At 41.0% G+C, this 27,449-nt stretch overlaps 2 protein-coding genes across 7 annotated transcripts in view; one reads left to right on the top strand and one right to left on the bottom strand.

Annotated features, from left to right (window-relative positions):
• The window catches only part of tubgcp2 (tubulin gamma complex associated protein 2), a 19,385-nt gene extending 17,626 nt beyond the window's left edge, over positions 1-1,759 (bottom strand). Inside the window, exon 1 of one of the 4 annotated variants that reach the window (XM_022228350.2) lies at positions 1,641-1,759. The gene's annotated coding sequence lies outside the window, so the exon portion shown is untranslated. Of the gene's footprint in view, positions 1-836; positions 998-1,569 lie in introns of those variants that run through there. The other 3 variants (XM_022228352.2, XM_022228353.2, XM_022228349.2) reach the window with 3 other exon arrangements.
• LOC110975671 (uncharacterized) lies at positions 1,242-27,449 on the top strand. Of its 3 annotated transcripts, XM_022228346.2 has the most exons (4): positions 2,031-2,098; positions 6,130-6,380; positions 19,557-24,283; positions 25,171-27,449. In XM_022228346.2, the coding sequence occupies exons 3-4, from the start codon at positions 19,581-19,583 to the stop codon at positions 25,181-25,183; spliced, it is 4,716 nt and encodes a 1,571-aa protein (XP_022084038.2). In that variant the 5' UTR covers positions 2,031-2,098; positions 6,130-6,380; positions 19,557-19,580; the 3' UTR covers positions 25,184-27,449. The 3 variants fall into 3 exon arrangements, with proteins under 3 accessions (XP_022084040.2, XP_022084037.2, XP_022084038.2); XM_022228348.2 differs by lacking the exons at positions 2,031-2,098; positions 6,130-6,380 and adding an exon at positions 1,242-1,364; XM_022228345.2 differs by lacking the exon at positions 6,130-6,380 and having other exon boundaries at positions 2,025-2,098.

The raw sequence follows: 27,449 nt of genomic DNA, 5'->3' as shown, positions 1-27,449 counted from the left end.
AGTTGGTTCTTCTCCCCCAGCCTTTTGAGGAAAAAAGGGGACTGTATAGTGGAATCCTGTTCCTATCACAAAATGGAAAGAATTTTGAAATTTTGGATTCACCTCCTGGATGACGATTTTTGTTGAAATCGGGCAGAATGTTTATTTCTTCAAGGAAGTTTCTTCAACAGAAGAAAAATTTTTCACCATCGAAATAAAATACCCATGGCCCGCCTGGAGATTACATTGAATCTGATGTCATTAGCCTTATTGCTGTTACACCCAAACTATACTATAGCATCTGACCCACTACAGTTGGGACAGTCCCAACTGTAGTGCTGCAGTTGAGCTGGCCCAACTGTTGCTTACCAATTTCTATAGAAATTTTCTCAACCTTAGCCAAGTTTATGCATTTTAAACTTGACACATTTCATCTAAAATATGGCACTTTATCTACGACATGACACTGTTAACAATGAATTTGACTTTGGCACATGCTGGACACACACATGCACACTGGACCTCTGTGTTGTAGTTGGGCCGGCCCAACTATTATGCGTGGGTCCGAATTGGCGTGGGTCCAAGTTGGTTGTGGGTCCGAGATGGTCGTGGGTCCAAGTTAGTATTGGGTCCGAGTTGGCGTTGGTCCGAGTTGGTCCTGGGTCCGAGTTGGGATGGGTCCGAGTTGAAATGGGTCCGAGTTGGTTTGGGTCCGAGTTGACCTGATCCCGTGTAGGGGGCCCTATCCCGATTAATAGGGATTTCTTTCGAAAACTTTATCCAGGACATCTGGGGACACAACTAAACATCCGCTTAATTTTATGAGCTGAAATTGCACCGGTACGTTCACTACTTACGCTGTAAAAAATTCACTAGGTTTGTTATTGTAGAAAACTCGCCTTTTCCTCGTTTGGAGGAAAAAATATAGCCTTTTTTGCCGTTTTCCCACTCTGTACGAATTTTCGCCTGACTTGTACATGTACATTACACACACTCCTTTGTATGGTTAAGTAATGGTAACCTGTATGATATGAGAGCCTGTCTAGCTTGCACCCAGACTCCAGCACCTACGGGTCTCGTTCAGATCTGCGAGAGTACCTGTCGATTTAAGTGCTCGTAGAAAATTACGGCTGTTTTGTGTCGCAGCTAATACGCAACGCCCTTGGCTGGTTCCCCGTCCAGTCACACACTATATAAGGCAAATCATTGGTAGCGCGGCTCGCTCTCTGTAACTTAACAAGAAAGTGACGAAACAGCCGTCGCTTTTGTGCGAGCGCGGCAAACTTCGTCCGGGGTGGGAAAACGGCAAAAAAGGCGACTTTTTTCCTCAAATGAGGAAAAGGGCGAGTTTTCTACAATTAACAACCGAGTGGATGGTTTACACCGTAAGTAGTGAACATACCGGTGCAATTTTAGCTCATAAAATCAAGCGGATGTTTAGTTATGCCCCAGGACATGGCGGATATCCCGGATAACATTTCGAAAGATATCCCTATGAATCAGGCCCAGTACATGTATACGACGGAGGAGTATTTGTCGGGCCCTGTTTACGGGTCTAGGTCTACATTTGACAAATCCTCTTAGTCTTACTACTGTCATCCACTTCCCCTCCTTCCTCCATGTTTCTACTGTCGCCCCCTTAACCGATAGTCATCACTTACATGTACATGTTCGCCATGTTCAGATGTTGAAAATTCGCGCGCGGGAACGTACGTGCTGTATGCATGGGGGCCGGGCTACGTCAGGGTCGTGCATATTCATTAATTACGCTCTCTAGATATATCTAGATAGACTAGACTGAAACCTTTTTACGCGCCTCATCTCTAGCTCTCAGTTTTCAAGCAACGCGCATGCGCTACTAGTAGTATCCTCTTTCAATAATTGCTATTATTAAATGATATCAGAAAGGCTTTGCTTTTCACATTTTTAAAGATTTCTAATAATTCACTAAAAAAAACTGGAGTACTTAATATAACATCAAAAAACGTTTTCCAAATAATTTTTTTGAGGTAGAAACAATATGATTACCTTTATACATAATGAACCTATGAAATTTTTTTGAGCGTGTGTCGTCGCCATATTTGCAGATTTTTTTGTGATGTCGAAGATTTTGACGAAGGTAAGCAAGCAAAATAAGGCCAAAGAGTAACACGGGCAAGTTATAATACTTTTGCAGCTTAAAGTATAAATAACAGAGCAGAAACTGGTCATATTTTGTTGTGTAAATCTGCTAAACATTAACGTTAAAGGAGGTTTAAAATTCCAACTTGTCCGTCGCGCCGACATGGGCGATTCCTCGTGGTTTGGTTCGTCGTGCATGTGGCAAGCTAGTTGTGCCACAGCATGCTGCATTATGTAATGCAGACTTTGTGTGGTGATGCTTGGTCATGCTATTTATTTAGTTGGAACGAGCGTCAACAAAGCCTCAACAAATTATTGAAGCATTTTTAGGCCTATGTAAAAAAAATTGCTTTTAAACTAAAAAGTTCAGGCATGTCAGGCTACAGTAGGCCTATATGTTAATCTTCCTCCTCACAGTCAGAATGACATCGATCGCTGAGTGTTATTCTTGGTTCTTCTCTCAGATTGGTCAGTTGGTGGCTGTTCCATATTTTACACATGGGACTCAAAAGAACAACAATAGTGTTAATCTATGGGGAAAATCTAAATTATTGACAAACTCTTAACCTTTACACCAGGGCCTGAAATTTCACTTTTTATTCGTGCTATGAATATCTCCCACACTCTACCAAAAAGGTTTCAGTTATTTGTATCACGTTGCAGCAGTAAAATGAGGAAAACATTCAAATCCCTGTACAAAATGAAGGAAGGGTAGGCCCCCTTGCCCAGACGTGAGGGTAGTAACTGGAACAACCTCCAACCATTAGAATTCATTGCATCACATTTATCTAAAATGATATTTGGGTGTGGAAATTTGAGAGACGATGTCGGCCCTGCTCGTGCAGACCAACTGGCTGCCATCTTGTTTGCTTGGACAGTAGAGAAAAGAAAGCTGGCAGCCCCGACAGTTACATTGCAAAAAAAAGATCATTGTCCTGTGAGAATCTGAAATCTTTACAGGGTATTTTTAAGTTGTTGATGCTTTATTGACATCGCTAATTGTGTGTGTTGACACTCGTTGGTGCTTGTTGACGCCTCATAGCATGACTGTTGATGCTTCCGCTGCCAGCATTTATTCGTCGTAACGTGGTTACAAGACGCCAGCAACTTCCATTTAGACTCGCATATTCTGTAAACATGGAGAAATGGGTTACGGTCTTCACACTTGCTGTTTATGAGCCAAGATGCGTCACCAGTGCAGTGGAGTGCAGACAGTCATGTCAGTGGGCACATTTCACTTCATATTTTAGGAAATGCAGTACCCTCTCAAATTGCACATATTTCCTGTCATTGTCTTAAACCCAGTGCTTTTAACAAAGAGTATACATAATTTTTTGAACTGCTTTTAAGAATCTGTGAGCGTAAATACCCAAATGATTTTTAAAACCTTTTTTTTAAGAATCAAGGAACCTAAACACTCAACCATGGCTTTGAATCCTTCAGAATAGACATAGACATGATACTGTATGAAAGCAATACGCCAGCAAGTATTCAAATGTTTGAAATATGTTGTTACTTTTTCACCCTAATGCTCCCAAATCCTCCAAAATCCTTTTCTGCAAAGTGGAGGAATTTGGAGGATTCATGGTGTATGGCAAAAGTGCATGGCTGATTTCAAAGGATGCCATAGGTGAAGGTCGTAAATTAGACCTTATGTTGTTTGTGCTTAGTCAAGCACAAGTTCAGCCTGATATTTCTTTTGAATCAACCGCACTGCTCAAGAATGCCATTTGCACTGCCTTAACATAATGGTAGGAATCGCTGGAGGATTTTGAAGGATTTGGGCAGTTAGGCCACACGTCCAAATGACATTTTCAAGAAAGTTTGGAGGATTTGGGCTGAATGCAATTTTTTCATGTTGCAAATCAGAGGATTTCAGAGGATTCAGGATGGTTCCTCGTAAAAATGCCAAGGGGTTTCGTGCATTACACTTTGAAATTAAAGGCTCCCTTTCATAAGGTGTAGGAGAATTTTCAAAATTTTAAAAATCAGAAAATGTGAAATTTATTTTTTATGCACGGATCTCCTTTTGTTTCAGTGGGACATACACAAACATTAGCTATTGGGCTGGCTGTATGAAGTTGAAAGATGCAAGAGGATGACAGGCATTGTCCACACACAATTCTCAAAAATGTTTCTTTTGGTGATTTGTTCCCAGTCTATGAGGGATTTGTAAACCTCTCCTAAAAATTAGTTAACATACAAAAACATGCATTGTAATTAAAGCAATAATCATTTGATCCAAAACTGATGTTAAATTTAAGGGCCTGAAAAACATTGATCTAACCAAAGGGCTGCCACACCTCACCAACTTTTACACTATACACATTGTACAGTAGTTACATGTATCTTCTAATTCAGAAAGGCAGTGGATATATTTTATGCTTCCTTTGAAATGAGGTCAGCTGCTTGTCTGTTTGCTCAAGATTCTGATATTGTTACGTGCAAATTCACCAGACAATTTTGGAATCATGGGTATTTACAAGCAGAGTTTACACTTTTTGATAAGTAATTTGTGACAGTGATTGTACTTGATCTAACTAGTTTTTCAACAGCCATCTCGGCTCAAGGGCGAAGTTGCAGAATTCACCAATTCAGTAAGCCCTTTACAGACTTAAACACATTTTGTACTCAAGGAAGCGCCCTATCCTATGCCCAAATTGTGTGCATGATTGTTGATACATGTACTTCAACTCATACTGCAGCCGAGATTTTTCAGTTTGAACTTTCTTGAAACAGTTCAAAAGGGAAAAGTCCTTTATTAGTTGTGGAATCCTTGCTCCACATACACGTACATGTAATCACTTGATGATTTAACTCTCGCAGTCCTGAATCCGCTGACCGGTGAAGGATTCATGACTGAACGGGTTAGTGTTAAATGTAGATACTGTACATCATGCAGTCATCCCATCAAACAGAAGTAATGTATCTGCTCCGAACGGGAACAAAAGACCGCGTGCTTTTGAATGAAATTAGAACGAACTCACTGCATAGGTGTGCAAGTTAATGCGCGTTGAGTAAGCGCAATGAATTTATTCGAGAATGTGCGGTCTTCGCATGCACCCTGAACGCGTGCAAGAACCGGGTTGGAAAACTTCGTACCAGTCTATCTTCCGCCAGTGAGGGTGCACTTCAACTCAAGGTGGATTGCAAGCTCATCTGGTATTTCAGTCAGTTGTTGACTTGTTTAAAAATTTGTTTTCATGTGAAAAACATGATATTGATTTAAGTACATGTAGAGTTCTTTGTATCGTTTTAGTTACAAATTACAGCCTCAACATTTAAAACCTTGAAGCAAGTATTTCCATCTCTTCTTGTAACCTCTGCAACTATTTCAAAATGTAATCATTTCTGGTATCAAAACGCAATCAACATTCAACAGCAATTTGTGAGACTTAATGACTGTAACGGTTGACAGAATTCTGCTCCATGAAATATTAAAGTAAAAAACTACTTGGGAAAAACAAATTTCAGAGCGAAGCATTGGATGTTTGGAAAGAAAAGGCTGCTTTTGTTTTAGCTCACATGCTTATTCAAATACAATGTATAGGGGGAGTATTTTACTTTAAGATCAATATGTCTTAATATTCTTGTAAACCTGTGAAATGGTGAGATTGAAGATCCCGATGACTTCCTCTTCTTGGCTTCATGGGTACATGGACATGTGTCGTGAAACAACGGTTGACATCTTATCAGGAACATTTTTTCACTAAGAGTTTTCTCCATCCAAAGAACATCAACATTGGCCCAAAGTTGTGCACGTTAGAAGAAGCTGCACTGAATGACACATGAATTTTAATCGTCACCATTTCCAGGACTGTGTTGAAAAACTTCCAGAAGTCAGTACATGTGTTCCACAGACTTTAACTCAGTTGTTATTCAAAGGAGTTTTAGACAAATTTTATGGACTGAAGATATACGTGTACACGTTTGTTCAATTTTTCTGACACAGCGAGTACTTTGGAAAGACCATTTATAAGTTTCTGAATGACAAAAATTTCATGAATTCAAAATCTTGTTGCTCATCAGTTTAATCGATGTAAGGAGTCTTGTGAGAATTCGTTATCCTGGGACATTGTCAAGAGACTTGACAGAGCTTCACCAGTGGCATGGATATGTGCAGTCGTGTGGCAACGACCAGGAAAAATCAGTACATTTGATCAAGTATATGGCCCCCTTCGAAAACATCCTTTTACATAAAGCAGCTACTTTCCAAGCGTCCTGTTAAAGGCAGCATATGTCAGGATCTTAGAATTCTCTTTGAAGAAATCATCAGCCGGGTGAGTAATGATATTTAGAAATTTTTGCTTTATCACGAGTTGAAAAACCACTTGAATTGCCGGATTTCATGGAATATTTTTAACCATGTTGGCATATTTACGTATAAATGCTTGATGGGAGGGTCTTGAAAATTTCCTTCAAGTAGGAAAAAATTCGTAAAGCAGATGACCATCTTCCAGTTCTGATGCATACACGGTCGCCGCAAATATGCCAGATACTAAGTCAAACTTTTGGCATTAAACAATGACATTAAGAACACGGGCATGCAACTATTCCTCAGATCAGCTGATTTCCTCGTTCACTTCACATTCTTGCCATTAAAAATTGAAAAACACTGCACAAAGTCCTGTAAAAATTGGGTTTTCCTAAATTTTGTCAAAGTCCAAGTTGCATGCCTGAGAACAGTGAAAACATTTTCTGTACTTGAATTAAACAAAAACGTCTTGAGGTCGTGTGTACTGGTGTATACTGTACAAATGGCTTCGTGATACGCACCATATTTTGAGTTGTGAATCATTTTGTCTTATTATAAGTGCAGTTAAAATAATGACAAGATATTACTGAATATTTGTATTGAACAAATTTCATGAACAACCTGCCGAATCCAAAAATCTGACAGCAACTGGAGTAAAGGTTACACAAGCCATCAGTGTCCAAAATCTGAAACACACAATGTTATTTGATTTGACTGTATCAAGTTTACTTTTACAAGTTCAGATTCAAGCACATTTGATCAAGCCTTTTTAGTGCGAACGAGGGCGATAACAAAGTGATCCATCCCAGTGTACTCTGGCAAATACTTAGCAATTTTTCCCCAGTTCTTGATTTTTTTTTCATTTAAAACAAAATAGGGTGTTCAGGGGAATAAATCCTTGAAAAGGCATATTTCCCACCTTTGGGTTCAGTTTATCTGTGGTAAAAAATGTCATGTTACAAAACTCCAAATGAATGAAATGAATGTGACATTCTTTGAATGTGAAGCATCCATTACTTATTTTACACCTGAATAAATCCCCCAGTTTTTCTTTCCCTTTTGCAAGGTACATACATGTACATGTATACATAGAACAAAGCAATCACCTATACAAAATTGTGACATATCAAATCCTCTTGCTGCAAATTGGCAAAAGTTGAACACTTTAACTCCGGGAATTTCGTTGGTGGTTGAAAGGTTTTTAGGATACTGGTACCTAGAGATTGATTCGAAATTATGTTTTCTTGGGTTCTGCTTACAAACTCGATTTCATAATGCGGGCTTTAATTCACACTAAGGAGACCGTCATTGTCATTTGCCTTGCAGTCAAGTAATTTTTTTTATTAAATGATGACGTTGTAATAGATCTTAAACGTAACGCACCCTTTGTTTACATGTGCACTTTTCCATGCAGGCATGCAACTTTCCTTTGATCAGCAGATTTCCTCATTTTCACTTCACACTCATGCCACTGAAAATTGAAAAACACTGTACAAAGTCTTATATAAGGATTGGAATTTCCTCGTTTCTTGTCAAAGCCCAAGTTGCATGCCTGTCGTTATATCATGTCCCATCTCACTGCCACAGGAAAGTACACGTACATGTATATAAAATGTCATTATGTCATATACCTTATGTAGATGTAATATGCTGTGGGTATACGTTAACTCATTGCATATTGTTCCTTGCCTAATTATGCCTGTGGATTTCATTCATGAACAAAAATGTGGCAGCAATGACATTCCATCGGGGTAACATACTGCACACTTTCTGGGTTCAACCTCCCGTTGCGTAAAGGACCCGTAACCCATTTTATTTTGGTATATTTGCAACGGTACTTGGTGTCCACTTGAAACGGTCACTCTCAACCTTTTTCCTCTACGGGTGAGGATTCCTGAAGTACGTTTACTCAGGCACAGAGCAGAGAAGATTTTTTTCCCAGACGGTTTCTGCCCTTGATGATACATGTGTCTGCACTTCAACATGTTCTGCAAAATGGCGCTTGTTTATTTCCGTGTAATCAAGTTCTGTTACTATTTTTGCACTCGGGTGCCATTACGGGTAGTCACCATATACGTTAAGAACATGTATACATGTACATGTGCATCAAAACCTACTCTTGAGTGTGCATGTTTGGTAGCTTCTAATTTCTTTCAAATGATGTTGGTATGTCAAGACAAGGTCATGAAAACTGCCTCCTACAAGTACACAGATAAGTGGGCGGGGGGGTTAGAAAATTGGGTTTTCAACTCCCTATGTATAAAAAGTAACTACTACTCTGTCATATACAGTAACGCACATTACATGTATGTTTTGGGTGGGCTTATGATTTCTCTTGAGTCTTCAACGGTCTCAAGTGGGCGAACGGCGCATTTCAGTATTGTACGCAACATGTAAAATTAGTTGCTATTCTTTTTAGGGTGTAGAACCATTCTGTGCCAACTTCTGACCTAATCCGATTTGACCACTTTAAGATGTAACTTACTACATGCACTTCATATAGCATTTGTTGTTTTAAACCTGCTTTAGCAGTGCAGAACTTTGCCAAAATAACACTAGATGCGTTTACGTGTAAATTCTCATGCAACACATCTCACAGCCAAAGATTTACATGTATCTGGATTCAGCTTTTTTCAGGGTTGGTTTCAACCCTTAAAAAACTATGGTCTTTCAAGGTCAATACATGTACATAGACCTATGTACAAACATCTCATTAAAATGTCACAATTCTTGTGAATCTGTAAGCAGTGTTCTGTGTTGACCGCAGAGCCTTCTGCGAACTGATTGCCCTGACCATCAGAAGGTTTCATTAGGGTCGTTGTTCTGGAACTCGTTTTCAAAAAGAGGTTCCAGTGAATCTTCCTGTCGAACTTTGTTAACAAATCATGATTTCTGCCCCTTTTAAATTGAATATTATTGTATCCATTTGATCGTAATTGATCACACGAGAGGCCAGGAAATTTTTCTGAAGGAAATGGGAATACAAGTAATCAGAATCTGTGCATAGCCGGTACATCACGGAGTCCCAGCCACTGAAGAACAGCAACATAGAATTCCAGAAGGCATATGAATCTGAAACTGAATTAATCTGTTCTTGGAAAGCAGATAAAGTGCTCAAAGCAGATGAAATGCTGTTTTTGATTCATGTGCCTTCTGACTGTCCTTTTAGAAAACTGGCTTTATTTACTAACAGTCTTGTGCTGTAAAACAAAATTTATTCCGGGCAAAGTTCTGGATGGCATCTCAGGCCCCCAAGTATGAGGTCCCAGATTAATCAACACATCCATTCTTTTCGGTTGCACTTTTCTATTCGATAAGTCAAAACCAGTTAATAAAGACTCGCGTGTCCTTTCAAAAAGACAGAATTGCCAAACCATCTTGAGCCAAAAATCTTGAATATTTTCGAGCTAAAAAGTAGAATAAACTCAAAAAGTTTTCTGATTATTTCAACTGAATGACATGAATAAGCTTTTGGCGAGTTAACCTTTGATAAAATCTGGTACACTGAGTTCTTTGAATTCATGCGAACATGACAATTTGAGTTCTCCATACTAAAAACACTGTTGCCTATACCCAGCAAGAAATGAGACCGAGGGGTACCCCCCCAACATGTCCAATCCCTATACACATTCCAGACTATTGTTACTTAACACATCCCCCAAGATGTCTGAAAGGAATTCCCCAGATTCCTGCGAGACAATGACCAACACAAAGCAGGGGGGTTCTCTCCGTCTCGTACCTTGCTGCATATGCTGTTGCCATACGTCATGAATCGGGCAAGCTTTTGCTTATACGTAAGAGACGTCTTGCACCAATAGACCTTTTTCACCCACGTGACTAAATGTAAACAATACCACCACTTGTAGACCGCCTTAGCCACGGTGATCGCATGTATACGTTTGGGCAGCTTCAACCACGTGCAAGCGTACGTGCGAACGCTGCATGCTTGACTACATTATCTCGAATAACTAGATTACCATTACAACACTATGCACTCTTCACCATCACAACACATCAGAGGTCCAGCACGATCATGACATCACTGGAAGAAAAGGTCTATACACTGTTTTGGTGCAAAGGGCACCAAACCAGTCCATTCCAGAAATGTTGGTCGCTTACAAAAGCTTGCCCGAATCACGAGGTATAGCAACAGTGTTTTAGTGTGGGGAATTCAATTTGTTTATGTGCAATCAGGTTACTCGGTATACCAAATTTTATTTAAAACTACCAGCCAGACTTCATCTTGATTGTTACTGATTATACCTTGCATAAAAATTAGCCGATAAAAAGTTCCTGTTCGATCTGTCCAAAAACAAAATATATGTACATGTATATCAAAATTTCGAATGGTCAATATATGTCAAAACTGACAAGTAACATACATGTCCATGTAGGTTCTTCATAAAAGAGTCCATCTTACGATACACTTACCGTGAAATCTTAGTTTGAGCTCTTTTGATCGTAAGTAGCCGTGTTCCAATTTTCACATGGTGCTGTTAGTTGGCGCGTGACCATTGAAGCAGTTACTACTGTGAGTTTTGTATTACCTGCTGTAATGCGGTGTGGATTTCTTCTTCCTGTAGTAATTAAAAGGAAGGAAATGGATGAATGAATTTTTCAGGACAGCAATTTATGGTGTGCCATTGCAGAAATGGCTGGCAACAACCCTGGTTTGAAGTTTTCAACGAACAGCGAAGATCATATTGCTGGTCGGTTTTCGTTGAAGCATTTTGTCGCAGACCCGAGCTCGATGAATGCGCGCCTGCTGACGCCCGCAGTCATTTTACAGTGAAATTCCCAGGAAGCTAGCAATCTTTTCCCTAGTGGTTAGAATGTTGCTTACTGTGAAATGCTGTGAAAGTATAGATTCACAAATAATTCCCTTAATAAAAAAAGTACATGTATTGTGCCACTTTCATGGGAAATAATTTGAGTTTCCACAGTCCAATATTAAACTTAAAATAAACACTAAGAGGGTTTGTTGTCAACTGTGTGCCAGTGAAACGGACGTCAGCAGTCCAGGGCCCAATTTCGCGGCGCTGCTTAGCACATAATATCACGCTAACAGGTTCAACGTATTTCATGGAGACTGTAAGCAGAACGCAAAGCCAAAGGTATCCTAAACTTGAAGGAAAAGTTTGCTTGAACTTCGTGAAGTGAAAATAGAAAGCTCTATTCACACCCAACCTTTAGCACAACCACGCCATGAAATAGTGCTTCAGTTAAGCAAATTTTTCTGCTACCGTTAGTACAAGTTTTCTGCTCTTAAGCAGCTCTGTGAAATTGGGTCTTGGCATGCAAATGTGACTTTTTTAGATAGTCGGTTTGAAAGTTTTTGTGCTCGAATTTTCTGATTAGAAATTCACACCAGTCTTGATTTCAAACTGATTAAGTTTTGTTGATAGTTAAAATAATATTGTGCGTTTTTATGGATAAAACCTTGATTTGTAATAGTACGCACGTTTTATGCTAGCAACCTCCTGCCGGAAACTCCTCGTGCCGAAGATGTGCGCTTAAGCAACATGTTCAATCCTAACGACCTTCTGGGGTATACTCTGACATCCACACTTCAGTGGGACGCCAGCGAAATGTTTGTTACATAAAGTATATTATAACCTGCTAACGTCCTTATTCCAGGTAAAAGTGATGAAAAACTATCATCCGTCTTTTTTATTCGGTTAATTACGTCAGATTGACGTAGCCCTTCGAGGCAATATGTACACCAAATGAAAGATGTTCCAGTGCTCTATCGATTTCCTGAAAAACCTGATTTTGACCTTTTGACCTATTATTCACTCTGACGACCTTCCGGGCACCGGACGATTTCTAAGATTTTGAATATTTATTTTATATATCGATGAGGTACTATGCAATGCCAACTTTGCATTCCAAATTCCTTTTCATTGCATTCATCTGCACTTCCGAACGTTTGCCATATCACTGTTTTTAGGCGGTGCTTTAGACGTTTCATAGAAAGTGCCGACACGTGCGTCCAGTGCTGTTTAATCCTTTTGGTTCACATTCTTTGATTCGAAGTTAATCACAACAAGACACGATCCTGATCAATAGCAACACACCTGTTTTTCTTCGTTGGAAATTCTCTGTATGGTTTGGATATCGTTGAAACATACATGTAGCTGTCTGGAATCCCTTTATCCCCCTCACGATCTGATCGAGGATTCCTAAGACCACTTTTCTGTAACATGAGAACTGAATTTCTTCAGGTAGCCCATCTTGTATTCTGTTATACATATATGGTTGCCAACCGTGTGCAGATGACGGTAGCTAAAAAGGTTTTCCATACGGTAATATTTACACATAGTACCTCTGTCGCATTGATAGGCCAACGCACGATGTATCTCAGCTGCCACTGAGGTCTTATTTTGTACTACGAGCTCTTGCTAGACAAAACTACCATACTTTAAAAGATTGGTAAAGAGTTTCAAAACGGGCTTTCCTCGTGCAAACAATAACATCTTCAAAAGGCATTCCGAGTTTCAAAACGGCCTCTAAAACCAGGTAATTGTGCCATTCTGTCGAATACATTCCATCGTTGGAAAGCAGGTGGTATCTAGAACCGCAGGTCATCAGTCGTCCTTCATGCCGCTGGATTGAGGGTTCCAACAAATCCAATATAATAGACGTGAAAATAATGACGCCACGGTTTGCTTATTCATTATGTGCACTCTCCTATCGGGGCTTGATGAGCTGTGTCCCACTTTACTACAGTAGGAAGGCGCACATGTTAAAAGAAAACGTTTGAAGTCAGGTTTTAGGTTTACAAACGTGAGGTCGTCCGTCAGCAACCGGGAGGAACTGAAAATCTAAAACGACTTCCCATGGGGCCGGGGTGCCATTCGTTATACAATGTACTCTTGACTCTTCTAATTGTGTTGTGGTTCCAATTCCACCTGATTCCTTCAATGTGGACTTGATCGTCAGGCACTGGTTTCCTGGGGGAAAACACCATGAGCAAAAATTGCTACTTCTCGGGGATTCTTGGCTAACACGAGGAATGGAGCTGTTGTAAATCTCAAAATTTATTGGACTAAAATTGGAGCATCATTATTTTGTGCAGCTTGGATTGTTATCAGCCAAAATTATCCTTCCTAGGTCGTCCCATTTCCCAACAAGTACACTTCGCGTTTGTAGATACCCGTCAACAAGCATACAGACTGGCTATTTATGGCTGGCAATATGCTGTAAATCTTAAGATCATACCTACATACCAAAAAATTGTGTACATGTACGTGTATGTTCGGGTAAATGACAAGCGAACGGTTGTTACATGATTGTAATTCATATGGTCAAGCATTATATCATGGAGCAATCGTCTAATTATAACATTGGTTAAGGTAATAAAAAGGGTGAGCAGGAAAGGCTGATGTTCAAGTAAATTTTCATTTGGACAATTTTTGTTGTATGTGTACATGTAGTGGGCCATTCATGTACGTGACTACAGTTTAGCTTGCATCGCTCCGCCAACCTCCACCCACTTCGAGCGCGCTGATGACCTGTACTTCCCTTGGACTCTAATTGAATGGATTTCTTTAACATTAAGGAAGATTTTTCTTCATACATGTACTTTCACTGTTGGCATGGAAAGTTCATGCATCGATCCTTATACAGTGTATAGTGCTTGTACCCCAGTCTTCCGCGTTTGACAAAATGGTTCGAGAGAGGTTAACCGATGAAAAGACCTATTAATGCCACTACAAAGTTCATGCGAGACACTTTCTTATAGGTCCTAGAGGCTGGTCTTTAATACTTCCGTTACATGATCAATAAGTCTTGAAAAATTCATACCTGAAAATGATTGTTTACAATGCGTCTCATAACAATATCAAGTTTGTTGGCATGTAAATTGCTCAATACCATCAACGATGCTTTCATTGGGGCGTTGCGTGCAGCATTGATATTGATGAAACATCCTCTTCATTGGAAGGCATCGCCAACAAAGCCACCAAACGCCAACTCACAGGAACTGCTCAGAGGCTGGGTTAAATTAAATCAAGTAAAAGCTGCTGATAACCTGCGTGTACTTAAACTGCATGCACATGCCAATAATTATTTGAAGGGAGAGGGCCGAATGAAAATGTACTTCACCTCGATGCAAAACAAACCCACGCTAGCGTGAATGTGTTGCTCATACAGTGGTCGTCTTAGTGTGATGGCATCCACGTAGACATGACTCCAATGCCTTGGATCTTGCTGGCACGGACTGTGCCCCCATCTTGGACTCCTATACGCTACACTGTCCCGTTTCGATCGTGTGGAATCTATGACCTTCACGGCTCGAACGCCGTTCGGACTCGTGGAACACGTCCAGACTTTATTTTCACATAAAGGTATACAGACTCTCGCCATTTGTGGATTGTCTTCCATTCACATGAACTGTTGTTTGTGAATCTAAGCAGTGCAAATCGTTCAAGCGTTTGCATTGTCTGCCCGATTAACATGTACATGTAACCCTTACAGCCATTTTGTGTGAATCGACACGAAACAACTGACACCAACTAAAATTGGTCCTCGGGGTTGTCAATGTCTGTTTAGTGAGGCCTCTGCACCTAAGTTCATGTGTTTTTTCTTCAGAAGAACAGACGCTTACAAGGTTTATTCTCAGGAATGAATGATGTTTATGCTTGGTATACATGCCTGTCCGGCAGTACAATATCCACATTGTGATGGCAACCACCGTTACTGCCCCAAGAGCCTATCATTGGCGTGGTGTTTATTGACGGAAATAGTTTTTTAGGCAATTTACATGAGTAACGCAGTGATATACTTATATGAAATTCTCTTCGGAAGATGAAGTGGTTGAAAAACTTTTGTTGCAGTGTGAATAACAGTGACTATTGAAACGGACCTGCGCAAATGTCTTTCACAGCACGCCAATATTGAGCGCTTTTCATAATTGCAGTTGTGAATTTATGAGGGAATGCGTATGTCGGTTCTTAGTTTGGAAACGTGGAGGAATAATGAATGCGTGTTACTGACTGTGTACGATTAACATGGGTTTGCCTAAGCGCAAAAGGATCAGTGATGCAAGACTAATTGAATCGGTGAAAGAAGTGTGTGAAGGGTCAGTAATTTGAGACTTAATGGATACTATACATTACTACTTTTTAAGTGTTGGGATAACAAATCACGCTGACGGATATTCTACGTGGGATTCTATGGCGCATTAGTTCCAGGGGCGAAGTATATTGCGACATCAAATTGCCGTTTTATTGCCCGTTTTTATTGTGAAATGCTCTTTGGAATTTCTGGTGAAGTGAAACTATTTTGTTAAACATGTTCTCTTTAAGTACGGAAAAATTATTAGTGAAAAAGGGAAAACAATAGGAAACATACAAAATGTGCTTGCTGCCATCCTGATATGAGGACAGTTTCATGTTTGAATGTAGTGAAACCGGTTTAAATTGCAGTTTTCAATTTGATGAAACTTCAGCCTGGAACTTGATGTGAAAACAAAAATCTGGATATGCAATTTCTCAGTACTGACTGACCAGTGGCTATTTGCCGTGCCGAATACAAAGGTGATGGTTGGCTCGCTTACCCTTGTAATTATTGATGCCACCAGAGCGCTATGTTGCCACTAACGAATTTAATTTACAATTGCAAGCACGCCCTTGCATTATCCCTTTATTTGGTAGAATATTAAGTTGGTTCAACAGTGGCTTCAGTGACCTTGGTGTGCTGATAAATGACATTATGGGTCCAGATATTTTTCTTGAAATCTGTGATGTGCACTAAATTGCGCTATAGGCCGGTCCCCTGGCGTAACAAGATAACAGCAGGTTCCGTAGCTAGATGGCGATGACGTAATTTTTTTAGATGCCACTTCTATTTGAGATGAAGGGTGGACACGGCCAGTTAACAAATTTGGAGAGAAGTAGAGATCAACATGTCCAAAATAATGAACGTATTGTGATTGCCTGTTAAGGAATTTTCAGGCAATGGAGTACATGTATACGGACGTGAGGAGGATGGCACACGTGGATTTTGGTGATGTTTCGGGTTGTAAGAAAGCCCAACTTTGGGATGTAATAGAACGTGTATATGATTGTATGAGCCCCAAAAGAATGGTCTTTAGAAATGAAAGGTTTTTGTTTTGCAAAACAACATGCGTGACAACGACGAGTTTGAAAAGCTGGTGTTGAGGTTATCATCCAGTTTTAATTTAAATCACATTTCTCTTCTAACATTTGGAATTTTAACCGAAGGAAATACTTTTTACCTTTACTTTTGTAAAACTGTACTCTATCCCCACTGTACACGAAATTAAAAACTACAGCTCGAAGTTGTCAGGCAATCGGCAACAAAGTGCAAAGAAACCTGTACAATCATTGGGGGTGAAGTTGGCATATTGTGATAAAGTACATGTGTTCATTTTTACGTTTTTTTTTGTTGAGATGCATCTTCCAATCAGAGCCATTCAAGTCAATAAGTTATACAGAGATCAAAAGGGTCAATGATAGCCACCGCCAACACTGCACGTGCTGCAAGAACAAAACAAATTACGCGCCACTTGCGGGCTATATGCAATGCTCGGAGTTGCATTTGCAAAGGATTGTGGGCACCGCACATGCGTGTACGTAATACCTCCGCACGTTCAACATGGCCGCAACAAGACGGAAATCAACGTCGTCGGAGACTTAGATTTCGATAATTTTAGTGATTGTGCTGACATGATAGTCTACGTCTTTACATCCGCGAAACGTCTCTCTTAACAATAAACAGAATTATTAACACAAATTCTCCAAAAATACGCGACAGGAAAATAATGGTCCAGAGGACAATTAAAAAAAAAAGTGAGAAGGTGCGTTGTCCTTCCTGTCACTGGCCACAATTGGCCAGGCATGAAACCTCGCCACGTTGTCAAATGCGTTCATGCGGCATGTTTCCACCTTCTTTTAACCGAAGGAACCATTGGGATTGCGACTTGTGATATAAATATTTGTTCTCTACCGTGAAGCGCAAAATGTCATAACTGACTTTAAAAACGTCAGACTTATGCCAAATAACCACCGCCGATTCGTGATTTTTAAGCGCATCTGCGGGGATCACTCGCTAACTCCTGAGGACTACTGAAGAGAATTGCGCATCTTCTTCGCGCATCTTTTCCACTATTTATTCACTCCAGTGTGGAGCCAACCGGAGCGGTTAATCGGATTACGGCCTGTAGCGATTGCATGGTTTCAGGCATTTGTAATTGATAAAACTTGAATATCTTAATCCTCTGTAACTGTCTCGGTTTTTCTGAAGAGATTTTTGGTGCGGCAGTTATATTTGTCTCGTAATAAAGATCATCCGCATTCAGCTGCTCCTTTCACAATACAGAGTTGAGCGCTTTGAACGTAATAAGCTTCGCACACACCGGAAATCCCAACGAATTTCTTTATCCCTTGATGTCAGGGTTACGTTTATATGCCCAAGGCCTTCCTGTTTCAATAAATTTGAAATTCTGTTTGATATCAAAAGCCTGTAGTACACCTTTCCGATTTTACCGAATGACTTACCTCAAACCGAAAAAGCGCAAATTTGTGACATCAGATTAAACATTCCCGCTGCTATCGTAAAAGATGAAGACACTGCAACTCAGATCTGGTGACGTCTATTTCACTTTGCTGTTACATTTGCGATGGTTGTTGGCCAGTTTGGAAAAGCGTGTATTCCACATGGTCGTAACGAATACAGACGGCACGCAAGGCGTCAAGACGCAGTCTGGAAGAGACGCTGCGTGACGTGATAACACCAACAATTTAACAACGTCGTGTCCGCACTTCGGGAAAGTTTACCATAAAATGCCTTTTTAGGTAGCAGTACCGCCTTTGAAGTTACACTGATACTCCAGTTTGATGTATTATGTTCATGGTCAGCTATTTTGTTGGCAATTAGGGGCTGCATATGTTAGTCATGAGAAAATGGGCAAAATAAGTGGTACTAAACAGGAGAGACATCGTACGCCCGTCATTCCAGCATGTATGTTTGTCAAGGATTTTTCTGGCGACACTACAGAGACAGTCGGCAAACTTGAACCTCATCCAACTTTCCCGACTGACTGCGTCGATATTTCCGATAAATTGTTTCCATATTATTGCATATCGTCGGAGACTGATCCAGGATGCTATCTTCGTCTTTGTCTCTAATGTTATAGGCTTGCAGTAGCAGCTGGCCGGCATTGTAACCAGGTCTTGGGTCCGAAGGGAAGTCTTATAAAAACGGCGGCCTAATGTTTTCATCCATAAAGGAATCCTCAACGCGAAGAAAGTAGGCTACCTTTTCTTAAATGCTAGCTCTCTCAGTCGCTAAAATTAATGATTTTGTTTCGCTGAGAGAAATGTGCCTATTGCCCCACCCGACCTACTGGATACGCCACTGCGCCAGACATCTTGATCACTGCTAGTGAACCCGCAAAATAATGTTCGGTGTGTTTCCAATGACTGAAGTGATCTCGCGTACAGGTAACTTTAATTATGCACATACACAGTTCCCAACTTTTTACAAAACGAGCGAACATCAACCTCGGAATAACCAAAGGAATAACTATGTCATCTTCGTACTGTGACCCTTGCTTCTGCTGACAGCAGACATCTAATTAAAACAATATTTAGCACAAAGAAAAATTTCAAACATTACATTCCTTTTTGCTAGCACTTTTCCCTTTTGTCCCTTAGACACGCTTTAAGTTGCCGGTCATCTCACCTGTTTTAGTATTAGAGAACCTTTCTCCTCTTCGGCCACAAAACAATGGTTTCTTACATCCTCAAAATGATTGTAAGAAACAGTATTAGGGTGAGAAAACCAAAACTACCCAAGCTGCAGGGTCGCGCTTGAAAAACAAGTTGCAAGATGTTTAAAAATTTGAAAGAAACCAGGTGTCCTAAAAGTAAGGATTCACATCTTTTGTTTAAATTTTTGGGGAAAGATAAGTAAAGCAAGTGAGTTTCATAGATAAAAATACTGATATCAGCCTTTGATTAGTTGGAGGATTTGACGTCAGACTTTGTGGTATTGGAAGGTCTTCAGACGTACTGAGGAGTAAGGTTCGAGGACATAACGTACTACTAATGGTCGATCAGCTTGGACAGAGTATCAGTGGTTAGAAGATGTATGAGGTCTGGCTGTCTCCCATGGAAAACAACAGTGTTGAATACGTGTTGATACAAAATTGCAATTTCCATTTTGGTGCATACAGGTTTTGCCAGACAGTTAATCCACCATGACGATCATTCTACGAATGCAGCAACTGCCATGGTCGGCAACGTCCATGGATATCCGACGCTATTTCACTGGACTGAGTATCCCTGATGGAGGAGTTCACATTGTTGGTGGCGAAGATGGAGACGTTTTTATAGCATTCTCCAGTGATGAGGACGCCCGTAGAGCAATGCAGACACAGAACAAGCCCCTCTGCGGTAACAAAATAGCCTTGATGTTGAGCAGTAAAAATGAGATGCAAGAGGTAATAGCACGCAACAGAGCGATGTCTCAGTTGAAGTCTGATCCATTCCAACAGGACAGTCCTAATCAGAGCCCAGTTCCCTCCAGTCAGTCAATGGAGACTCCTGGGAATGTTTCTCTTAATCTAAACAGAGATTATTCAGGGTTCAAGGATCCTGCGAAGAGTCTACCCTCAAATGATCAGTTTCAACGCAAGGGTCAAAACCAGCCAGTGCTCCCAAATGAAGATGTGAGAGTTCCAGGCCGTCCTCCCCAGAGACCAGGAGGGGACAAGTCCCTTTTGGGAATACCTCCATACGACAGCCATCGTCTTGAACCAGCTCATAATCGACAACCTCTTGGCTTTACTCCAGATCATTTCAGTGGAAGACGTGATGAAATCTATCAAGACAAGACGAGAGAGGGAGAGCCGGAGAACAGGCCATTGCTAGACGTAAGGCATCAGCTTGATATTCGAAGTGGTCATGACCCTCACAATGTTGGGCCTTTTGATGTGGGAAAGGAAAGACAGTTTGGAGACCAATCTATGGGACATTCCTTCAGAAACCGTGACGAATTTCCCAAGGATCCACTTGGTCATGTCACAAGTGATAGGGATTCACGAATTCCGTCCGGTAGAAGACCACCTCTTCTTGAACATGAGCCTGGCAGACCAGATGGGAGACCACCTTTCGAGCCCTACAGTGGTCGTAGAGAAGGATTGCTTGATGACCCTCAAAGAAAACGACTCAATAGAGGACAAGAGCAAGGTCAGGCATCTTCTTTTGAAAAAGGTCCTATGCGTCCAGAAGAGAAGTTTGGAAAGCCCAATGTGCCTGGCCGGTTTGATGAGGGTAAGCATTGGGATAGGCCATATGGAGAATCTAAACCAGGATTTCCTGATGACCTAAAAGATTCTAGATTACCAAGTAACACTGGACCTGGAGCAACAAAACCACTTGCAGACAACCGAGGGAATGAAAGGGGTCCCATACGTAGGAGTCGCTTTGAGCCAGAAAGTCATTGGAACCAGAGAAGAGCTGAAATGGATATAGAAAAGGGCAAATTTCCTGGAGATCCTTTTGGTCTCAATGAACGTATTGATGATCCCAGAGGACCCAGAGCTTCAAGAGATCTCTCAAGTGAACGAGGTGGCCTAGATATTGGACAGAGAGGGCCTGTGGGGCAGATGGGTCCAGAGGATTACAGGAAGAGGGATGAACCATTTAATGCCAATAACAGGGCTCGTATTCAGCACGTGGATGATCCAGTGCATGTAGGTGATCAAAGAGGCCCTGGAGAGCAAAGAGGTCCTAGAGATGAACACAGAGGGAGAGATCACATAGGTTTTGATGAAGTGAGAGGGCCAAGGGAGCACCGGCGTCCTGGAGATCGTATTGGTCCAGACAGACAGGGACGCTCAGGAGAGCAGAGATTTCCTGGTCATCTTGGGCCAGAGGAAAGCAGATTTCTCGGTGAAAAAATCAGTCCTGATGGTCCCTTTGATAGTTCCTTTTATCCAGATAACCGCATGGGTCCTGGTGATGGTGCAGGGTCAGGAGTGCGCAGAGGTCCTGATGGGCGTGGAGGTGCTGGTCCAAGGGATCATGCGAGTCCAGGAGATCACTTCGGTCCTGGAGAGCATATGGGTCCTGTACGTCACATAGGGCCCAGGGATCGTAGGGGACCAGATGATCATAGTGATCCCTTTGGTCCAGGTGATCGCTTTGGCTCAAGTAATCGCTTTGGTCCAGGTGATCGCTTGAATTTGGATGACCCCATGGGTGAACACATGGATCCACGAGATAGTACAGGATTAGCTGATCACAGGGGTCCAGGTGGACGCATAGATGACCAGTTTGATCCAAGTAGTCACTTTGGGATGGGTGATGACTTTGGTCCAGATGACCGTATGGGTCCCGATGGGAAGAAGAGCATCAATAGTCGTTTTGGTCCAGAACGAAGGTTTGGTCCACCTGCTTCCCTGCGTCCCGAAGATGATATGGAACCACCAGATATGAGGAATTTTAGAGATCCCCTCGATCACAGAGGACTGGAAGATCATCCCAATGATCGTTTTGGTTCAAGAGGAAGAATGGGACAAGCAGGAGATCAGTGGGAGCAAAGAGATAAAAGGCGACCTAGTCTTTTAGGTGATAAAGGACTTCCGGTAGAGAATCGTTTGGGTCGAAGAAGTTCAACAGATTTTGGTCCAGATGATGGCATGAGACCTGACGGTCGTTTTGGCCCAGGAGCCATGGGTAGAAGGGACCCCTTGATTCCAGAAAGGCCTCACAGAGATCAGCAAGATCCAACCACTAGAAAAGCTCCTGGCAACTACTTGGAATCAAGAGAGGAACTTAGTTTCCTCCAAGAAAGTCGGTTTGGCCCAGGTGGTCAAAGAATTCATGTGCCAGAGGAACTGCTCGAAAGAGACAGCGATATGAGAAGACGTTCAACTGCAGCTCATCTTGAGGTTACAAGAGGCAGCCCACTGCTCGATAGCATCCCTCTCAAACATTCAGATTCAAGGAAAAAATCTGGTGCTGCAGGTTTTGTACGCATCACAGGCATGCCATTTAATGTAACTGCAACAGACATATTTGATTTTGTTGGTGGCTTAACTATAGCTGACAATGGTATTCGCTTGACTTTAGATAGTGCTCGAAACAAACCAAATGGCAATGGCTACATAAAGTTTGCGAGTGAGGAAGAGGCAACTAAAGCATGCAAGCTCAATATGAAATACATGGGAAAGAGATATATTGAAGTTAAGTTGTGCCGGAAGATAGACTGGGACAGTTCCGAAACTCACACAGTACCACCTCCTGGGTATCCTTCAGATGTTGGGAAACGCAGTCGTAGATCTCGATCCCGTTCACCAATTCGCTCCACCTGTGTTGAGTTGCGAGGTCTACCAAATAATGTTGACAGTTACCACATCAAGGACTTTTTCCATGGTTGTGATATTACAAATGACAAAATATTCATTGCACAAGGAGGTGATAATTCTCCAACTGGAATTGGTTATGTTGAGTTCCCAGATCATTCAACATTAGAGAGGGCTCTGCGGAAGAATGAACATTCAATTGGAAGGCACATGATTGAAGTTAAGACAATACTCAAGGAAGTTATGAATGTTCGAATCATTGAAAATAAAAAGCGAACCCAAGACAGACAAGCAAGCAGTAAATCATCGAGCGCCAAAGACTTAGGTAACTCCAGAGATAGTAATTCGAGAAATGCAGGGTCTCGAGGATCATCCTCAAGAGACTCCAAATCCTCTGGATCAAGAGACCGCAGTGCAAGAGAATCCAGCTCCAGAAGTTCAAAAGACAGAGACTCCAGACAGCCATCAAGACATGGTAGAGACAGTCAGAGAACCAGTGACCGAGAATCAAGACCAAGAGAGAGTGATTCTCGACAATCTGTGTCCAAGAGTAGAGACCCAAGTAAGGATGGGAGCTCACGATCATCAGATTCACAAAGTCGGTTTGCAGGAGAATCAATTCCACAGAAGCGAGACAGTGAGTCGGATAACAGGAGATCAGGACCTGGATCTAAAGCATCCCCAAAAGATACTGAAACCAAACCCCAAGAAAGTGCCTCCAAAGATGTTAGTAGCAGGTCTCAGCAAGATTTACAGGCCCAGCCAAATAGAAAAGAGCAACTTTCACAAAGTGCGTCATCTAGAGGTCTTGTAAAAGAAAAGCTTGATTCTGTTTTCAAACAACAGGTTCAGAATCCAAAGGCTTTGGAGGAGACAAGGCCATCTAGTCTTGATGAAAAATCATGCATCAACCTGCGCAACATGCCATATAACACATCAGATGAAGAAATCCACAACTTCTTTCAAGAAATGGAACTTCAACCCTTAATGGTACACTTCCTGATCACACCAGATGGTAGGCCAAATGGACAGGCCTATGTTGAGATGGCAAATGCCGCTGATGCCCATAAAGCAGTCAGTCATACCAATGCTCGTATCCAGGATCGCAACATCATCATGAATGTCATCACAAAAGGACACATGAAGAATTGCCTTGCCCAGGGCAAACCACCTCCACAAGGACCTGGGCTTCTTGGCATACCTCGAGGCCCGCCGTTTCCCCGTGCTCCTGGTAGTCATCCAACCATGGATTTCAGGCCACCACTCCTTGGTAGCAAAGCACCACCATTTGCAATGAGAAGCACATCAGGTCCAATGAGAGGCCCAAGACCTCCTCCTGTCGAGGTTCTCATAGCACGGGGTTGTGTTGTGGAAGCCAGTAATCTCCCATTTGACATTCCTATACCAGCTATAATTGATTTCTTCGGTGATCACAATGTTGTACCAGAGTCTGTGCGGCTGAAAACCAATGAGCATGGGCGGTTTTGTGGAGAAGCCATGGTAGCCTTCCGAAGTGCCGATGATGCTGGCAGAGCAATAGCAGATCTGAACAAAAGTATTCTGGGAGGCAGAGTTGTTCGCCTGCATTTGATGTAAGTACTGCATGTAGGAAAAAACCAACGCTTACAACCATGATTTATAACCAAACATGGACTCATGCATGGGAGGATGCTTACAGGAATAGAAGTCCATTTTGTTGTTGCCATTCAGAACATTTTGATAACAGTATTCATAATGTTCTCAGCTGAAAAACATTTAGCCTATCACTTCTGATTTTTTTTTTTAACTACCTCCTGCTTGGTGGAATGATACAAGAACCTGCAGCTTTTTATCAGGAGGAAAATGGGAGATGCTCAAACGGTTTTTGTATTTTATAAGTATCCCTGCTGAAAGATTTGTGTCAGGATATGATCAATAACAATCATTCAGCATCAAGCCAGTCAATGATGGTGAAATCATATGTGCATACAAAATACAATCATGGATGCACAAAGTGGTGGTGAAGCAAAACACACAAGTGGGTTATATTTTAGTGATTATTTATTCTAATTATTGACTCAAAAAGTCAAAGAGAAATGTAGCTTCCCTCCAACCCCCCCCAAAAATTGAGGGGGGATGCACCCTCCTCTAGATCAGCTACTGCATGGCCTTGCTTGTACTCGAGTGAAAACCAAATGTTAATGAATAGGTTGTGGGGTGTATTTTTCTATTCTGCTAGTAGAACAAACAAAAGATTAAGATTCTATTTATAGACAAAGCCATTCCATGCCAGTTGCGCAAAAAGGAAAACTAAGGGTGTTTTTTCCACACAGCCCGCCATAAATTTTAAACTGAAACAAAACCCAGAGGAGAAAAAAATCAAACCATCCAAAACTTTTCTTTTGGAGTACACTGCTTTATTGTTCAAGTCAAAATCCCACACCCTCATTTCTGACTCATCCCAGAAACTGAAACGTACTTAATATACATAATCTAACAGGCAGCCTTTGTGAGATGTCACCATGGTTCCATGTATAGAGATGTTACCGGACAAAGCCATTAGAGACCACGCAGATGCAATGGACATACAGGTCACACCAACTGAGCCATCTGTGGACTGCAGGAGTAGCAGGCAGTCATCAGCTGCAATTTTTTTTTTCAGTCAGTCCAGTAGATTGAGGGATTGATCCAAGGATGGGGAAAAGGGTATTGTCATTTGAGGACAGTCTAATTTATGCCATTGGACATTCTAATGTGCCGTGACAAAGTAAGTTGCATATTCTACTTCCAACAACTGCAAATGCTAAAAGCTCCAGTCAATTTTCTTTTTATTATTATGCTATCCCCATAGCAATTGTAGACAATGAAGGCATCTTTGTTGGATAAGTGGACTCGTAAGATGTTCTTATTATATGTTTGTTGTGGGAGAAGGTTCTAAAGGATGTAAAAAATGCATCAGACATTTTCTCATTTTTTATATTTTGAAACCTTGCCAGGATGTCAAAAATAAAGATTCAAAGGTTGTAAACGAGGGAAGGCCAAAGGCCACTTAAGAGACTTGTCTGGGTCAAATGAGTCAGTACAGGTAGTAAATTTTGGTTTTTTTTCATTTGGCAACATTTTCCAAGACTTTTCTTCAATTCCAGTAGTTCCTTGTGGTCTAGAAATGTGTCCCAGTCCAGTTTGCAGTATATGTCACCATAATGATGGTGAACTACATGTAGATTGCAACTTTAGGGTATAAAAATGAAATTTGTGGAATTGGCGAGTGGTTTAGTTAGGAAATACCACTTTGTGCAGCTTGTTTCTCCCTTGTTCCCCATTTCCTTGAAAATGAAGCCTGATGGGGTGCTACACAAACTGGTCATTTTGCTGAACCAAGAGAGGAAAACTTGTATAATTTCAACTTATCGTGATCATATTGATCACTTAAAGCTGTACATACATTTAACTAAATCGGCAGTTTTGATAACCTTATTGCGTATTGCGTAGGAAAATTTGAACATTTGTGACTCTCCATCCACAGCCATTTTTCCTAATGGGATTTTTTGTTGTGAATGAGAAGATACAGGCCAGCTTTTAAAGGAAGACGGTCTGCAAATGTGCAGCCTGTATTTATTGCTTCCTTGTACCATTTAGCTTTAGGTGTTTGTATTGGATGTAAACAGAGAAACTGAATTTTTTGTTCCTGTATGCTAAGGACTTATTTACACTTGTAGAGTAGTTATATCAGACTAAAGTAACGTTTGATGCTGTTAAAATTTTCATAATTACATTTACATGTAGGTACCCTGCAAAGAATCTTAGACAAAAGGCATACGGGACAGCATTTCATCTATACATACACGTGTGGTACAAAAAATCATTAAGTTCTATGTGCCACTTGTAAATTTCATGTTGTGCAGGAGTTAAATGAGGTTTGTATGGAAGGGCGGGGAGTGACGAATAGTTCACTGCTGTATGTGGTGATAATGCCACCTGTCTGGTTTTTTTTTTTGGTCAATGGAGACAGATTATATCTCCATAGTGTTCTGCAGTTCTGTGCATGTTCACATGGCAGATATTGAGACTGTAATTACATAGTTGCCAGTTGTGCTTGTACACTCTTTCGAGCTTTGCTCTTAATTCTCATCCAGGGGAAAAATGTCAGTACCCTTGTGCAAGGAAGTACACATAATATTACTTGTTTCCTATTATTATGGCACTTTTAAAGGAAGCATATTTGGTTCACGTTCATGAGAAAAAAGGTTACAAGTTTTCAAGTTGGTACCCGTTTTGGGATGAAGTTGTTCCCAGTATTTTTTGTAGTTTTTCATCTTGAAAAAAAAAGGACATTACAGAAAAAGATGAACACACAGTAGATACTTAGAAGTCAAAGTTAGTTTTAGATTAACTGATCCTGTAAAAGGATATCACTTTAGTGTGTTATACAATTCTTAATGGGACGTTTATTTTAAAGAAATATCCACCAGTTGAAAGGATTTTTGACATGTTTTTATAAAAGAAATTCATTTTTTTCCTTTTTTAAAATTGTTAATGCTCTTTATGAGTGCTTTATATTCATCTGTACTCTCCATATCAACTGTACGAGTACGTGTTTTTACCTTTTCCGGCAAGAAACCGATCACTGCATTACCATCAACTGCACTCCTGGAAAAAAGGTTTAAAGGAATCTCATCTCCAATATACTTTTCCACAAGCCGGTTAGAGGCACATGTGTGTTTAATTTGATTGATGGTAATAAAAGTTGTTATAGTTGTTGCTTTCTTAGAGTTTCAA

This window comes from Acanthaster planci, linkage group LG06, assembly GCF_054643075.1.
Source record: "Acanthaster planci isolate LZ-2023a linkage group LG06, COTS_SCS, whole genome shotgun sequence".
Taxonomy (NCBI): domain Eukaryota; kingdom Metazoa; phylum Echinodermata; class Asteroidea; order Valvatida; family Acanthasteridae; genus Acanthaster; species Acanthaster planci.
Note: the sequence above shows the minus strand (reverse complement) of the source record. Positions and strands in the feature narration are given on the sequence as shown.

Excerpts from the sequence above, each read along its gene's own strand:
- LOC110975671 (XM_022228348.2), top strand. The coding sequence starts at position 19,581 with ATGACGATCATTCTACGAATGCAGCAACTGCCATGGTCGGCAACGTCC.